At 68.9% G+C, this 4,421-nt stretch overlaps 1 protein-coding gene across 1 annotated transcript; it reads right to left on the reverse strand.

The window, feature by feature from the left end:
- On the reverse strand, nt 1-3,915 carry C8G (complement C8 gamma chain; the record flags this gene model as incomplete). Its single annotated transcript, XM_080355731.1, is given in 8 exon segments — nt 1-91; nt 548-585; nt 587-645; nt 964-1,065; nt 1,390-1,497; nt 1,807-1,877; nt 2,944-3,083; nt 3,766-3,915. Coding segments are annotated over 8 exon segments (759 nt in total).
- Nucleotides 3,916-4,421: the final 506 nt, after the last annotated feature.

Genomic DNA, 4,421 nt, shown 5'->3' on the forward strand with positions numbered 1-4,421 from the left:
TCAGTCCTGCGTGGCTGTGGGTGGCTGGATGAGGTGAGGACTGAGCTCTGGGGACCTCCTGGAAACGTCACCTGCACCTATGGCTTCGTTTCTGCAAGGGAACGAGAAGCACTGAGTGGCTGGGGAGATGCCTGAGCCCGGTGCCAGGGCTGGAGACACACCTCTGCCTCCCCAGGCACCAACAAGTGATGGAGCTGTCCCCAGGGACCCGAGATGTCACCACAGACTGTCCCTGTCCCAGGAAACCCCATTCCAGACCAGCCCTCACCTCAGGAAACCCCAATAAAGACCCCATTAAGCCCAGTCTGACCCATGTGGGGGTTGGACTGGGCTTTGCCTTGCCAGGGTGCATGTGACACCCATTCTGGGGGATGGTCTGTCACCTCCCGTCACCACACAAAGGCACAGAGGGACCTAGTCCTGGGGGATGGTCTGGTATGGGTGCCCACGTGCCAGCCCAGCCCCCCTGAGCTCCTGGGGCAGGACCACACGGCCATGGTGTGGGTCATGTCCGGTGTGCCCAGCCCACACCGGGGGGAGACCCCACGCGGTGCCAACCCTGGCACATGGGGGGACCCAGTGCATCGCCCGGGATCCGCAACTCACCGTCGAGGATGTGAAACTCGTCTGCAGAGTCACAGAACCCTGCAAGAGACAGAGCCCAGGGCGGTCACCCTGCCTGGGCACCCAGGACCCTGGCTGTGCACCCCAGGGACACTGGGCACAGCCCAGTCCTTGCAGCTTTGTCCTTGGGGTGGTCGCAGCATGGGGACGGACCCCACGCGTGGCCCTGCTGTCATGCTGTGAGTGACACAGGGTGACGTGCTGCTCAGACCCGTGTGGATGTGCCTCCCCTCCCCACGCTGGAGGGGTCAGACCCCAACACCTGATGCTGGGTCCTGGTCCTGCGTGCAGCCCTCGCTGCGCATGTCCTCTGCTGCCAGGGGACCGTGTGTCACCCACCGTATGTGGGGAAGTAGTAGGTCACGTCTTCGCTCAGGCCCACAGCCCTGACGTGCTGCTCAAACTTGTCCACGACGGCATCGCTGACTCGGCTGCTCCGTCCTGCGCAGGGAGGGAGCCGCTGTCAGCAGCCTCGAGCCGGGCTGTCCCTGCCCCAAAGCTCCCTGTGCCCCCCACGGCGACCCCTGGGGCCACAGGGTCCTTCAGCTCACAGAGGCTGGTTACTGGTTTCCCCCTTACCAGCTCCCCCTTGCAGCATTTGGGGACAATCCTCCATCTGGGGACTGGAACCCTCGGGGAGACCCCATTCCTGTGTCTGGGTCCTGTGGGGCTGTGGCCGGAGTCCCCTGAGCCCAGCCGGGTCCCCACCGCTCTGCCACCCCCGTCCTTCCTCTGCCGTGAGCCCCCGAGCACCGGCCCACACACCGTAGAGTTTGACAGAGACGCTCCGGCCCTTTTGGTAGTAAAGGATGGCGTAGCTGCTGTGGTCCGTCTCACCCACCACCACGTCCACCTTGCTGCTGTAGCCACGGCCTGGGAAAGGCAGACGGCAGCCCCAGTTGGTCCCAGCTAAGCCTGGTTACCCCCAGCACCACCCAGGGGCCTCGTTTCACCACGGGCAGGGTGAGGAGGGTGAGGATCGGGGCCGGAGCGGGTGCAGCCCCACCGGGTGCTGTTCCCCACCAGCCTGCAGCACTGCCCAGCCAGCACTGCGGCACTTTGAGAGCCCAGAGAGGAGATACTGGGAGGACACAGGTACCAAAGCCCTGCTGAGAGCAGTAGTGTGGGGCTCCAGCCCCACGGTGCCCGCAGCCCCGCGCCCCCCAGCCTGGGCTGTCTCACCCTTCAGGAGGAAGCGTCCGCGGGCCTGGGCAGGGAGGTAGCGCTGCCTGATTTCCCAGCACATCCCGTCCCTGCACGGGGAGAGGAGGAGGTTGTTGATGCAGGCCGGGGAGGATCTGACCCCCAACCCTGCCCACCCCCTGCCCAGGGCACACACCGGACCCGTCTTCTTGGGACTCGTTTTTCTCCACAGGGCACATGCAGTGAAGGGATGTCCCAGAGCCCCGTGGAGACACAGCGAGAGATACAGAACCTGAAAACCTGCTGCACCCCAGGGGTCCCTGTCCCCTCCCTGCAGCTCTGAGCCTGGCTCAGCCCCTCACCCCCCCGGGCTGGGGGGAGCACCCACATGTGCTGAACGCCTCCCACCTCAGCCACGCTGCTCCTGGGGAGGCCCCGAGAGCTGGTCCCTGGCTGGGTGGTCATGGAGTGACCACGTGCCCAAGCCCACTGTGAGCTGGTGGCCGTGCAGATGGCAGGTGCCAGCCCGCCACAGCCAGGCCTTCTGCCATCAAACACCCAGGGGAGATCCCACCCCCGCTGTGCTCCAGGGCAGCTCTCCCCTCCTTGGAGCACATGGCCAGGGCACTGGTCTGGCTCTGACCTGCCTGCAGCGTCCCTGTCCCATCCAGCATCCCCTGTACTCATTCCAGATGACCGGCTCTGCTCTGACCTGCCTGCAGCGTCCCTGTCCCATCCAGCGTCCCCCGTCCCCATCCCAGATGACCGGCTCTGCTCTGACCTGCCTGCAGCGTCCCTGTCCCATCCAGCATCCCCCATCCCCATCCCAGATGACCAGCTCTGCTCTGACCTGCCTGCAGCGTCCCTGTCCCATCCAGCGTCCCCCGTCCTCATCCCAGATGACCGGCTCTGCTCTGACCTGCCTGCAGCGTCCCTGTCCCATCCAGCGTCCCCCATTCCCATCCCAGATGACTGGCTCTGCTCTGACCTGCCTGCAGCATCCCTGTCCCATCCAGCGTCCTCCGTGCTCATCCCAGATCACTGGCCTTGCTCTGACCTGCCTGCAGCGTCCCCATCCCATCCAGCGTCCCCCATCCCCATCCCAGATCACTGGCCTTGCTCTGACCTGCCTGCAGCGTCCCTGTCCCTGCCTGCCCCGGGGCCGGTGTCACTCACAGCTTCCTGAAGGTGCTGATGACCAGGCTCTGCCCATCCAGGACTGTCACTGTCACTGCCGTGGGCTCCAGCCGGTGACTGTGCTCCGCCAGGTAGCTGCAGCGGGAGGCCATGCCGACCAGGAACCACCTCCCTGCCAGCTGCACGGCACAGGGGTGGCAGCGTATACAGAGCCACGGGCCTGGAGTGCCACCACCCATCCTCCATGGGCACCCCCACCCCAAGCACTCTTCTTCTACGCTATGTCCCCTCGCCTGTCCCCTCAGTGTGCCCCAGCAATGACCGCCCGTGTTCGGGAGCCGGCAGGTGTCACAGAGCAGGACCGACAGGAGCCCCCATGGGGCCAGGGGGCTGTGGGAAGGGGGTGTCTGAGGCTTCCCCCCCGCCCCACACGGCCAGGGGGGCTGCGAGCACCCCCGTGCAGCTCAGCCCCTGCGGCCCCAGCCCGGACCCACCGCGGAGCCCGAGTCCAGCCCCAGCGCAGCCCGGCGCCGGGGAACCGAGCGCCGAAGGAGAAAACAGCGCAGAGGGGCCGCACCGGCCCGGGGCTGAGACCAGAGGTGGCTGCGGGGGCCGGGCCGGGGTCCCCGCCAGTGCTGCAGCCCCGCACGGCCCCTGGGGCAGCTCTGGGCTCCCGCTGCCGCCGGCCCTGAGTGCGGGGCTCGAGGGAGCCCGGGCTGGGGACGGGCTGCAGGGGGACACGCGGGGTCACGCCTGGAGGGGCACTCGGGAGGACGGGCCGCAGCCCCTCGGCTCCCCGCGGCCCGGGCAGGGCTGTGCCCCGGCCCCATGGGGGGACCCGCGGCCCGGCCCGGCGCTCACCTGGGACAGGCTGAGCTCCGCCTGCGCCGCCACCCGCTCCAGCGGGCCCCGCGGAGGGGGCGGCCGGCGCCGCCGCCTCGGGCTCTGCCCCAGCCCCGGCGGGGCCGCGAGGAGCAGCCCGAGGAGCAGGACGGTGCCCAGCGCTGCCATGGGGCCGCTGCGGAGGGGCCGCGCTGCCGGGAAGCGGCGGGGCCGGAGGGCACCTGGAGCCCGGCCAGGGGCGACCCGCGGGAGCTGCGAGGTCAGGGCCGGGGTCAGGCCCGGGGCTGGGGATCCCCATGAGCCGGGCGGAGCCGAGGGGCAGCGGGACCCGCTCCCGGGGCAGCGGGAGGGAACGGACCCTCCCCGAGCCCGGGGGTCCCGGCCACCCCGACCCCTCGGGTGAGGCGTGTCCCGTCCGAATGAGGGCGTGTCCCGTCCGAATGGGGGCGTGGCCTGTCCGAATGGGGGCGTGGCCTGTCCGAATGGGGGCGTGGCCTGTCCGAATGGGGACGGAGCCTGATAGACTAGGGGCGTGGCCTAATGGGCTAGGGGCGTGGCTTGTTTGGGCGGGGCGGAGTCTGAGCAAGGTGCGCGGGGCGGGGCAGAGCCGCCGCTGTAAGGGCGGTCGTGAGCGAGCGCGCTGCGCTCGGCTAGCTGCGCCTGGCGCGCTCTGG

This window comes from Nesoenas mayeri, assembly GCF_963082525.1.
Source record: "Nesoenas mayeri genome assembly, chromosome: 18".
Classification (NCBI taxonomy): Eukaryota; Metazoa; Chordata; class Aves; order Columbiformes; family Columbidae; genus Nesoenas; species Nesoenas mayeri.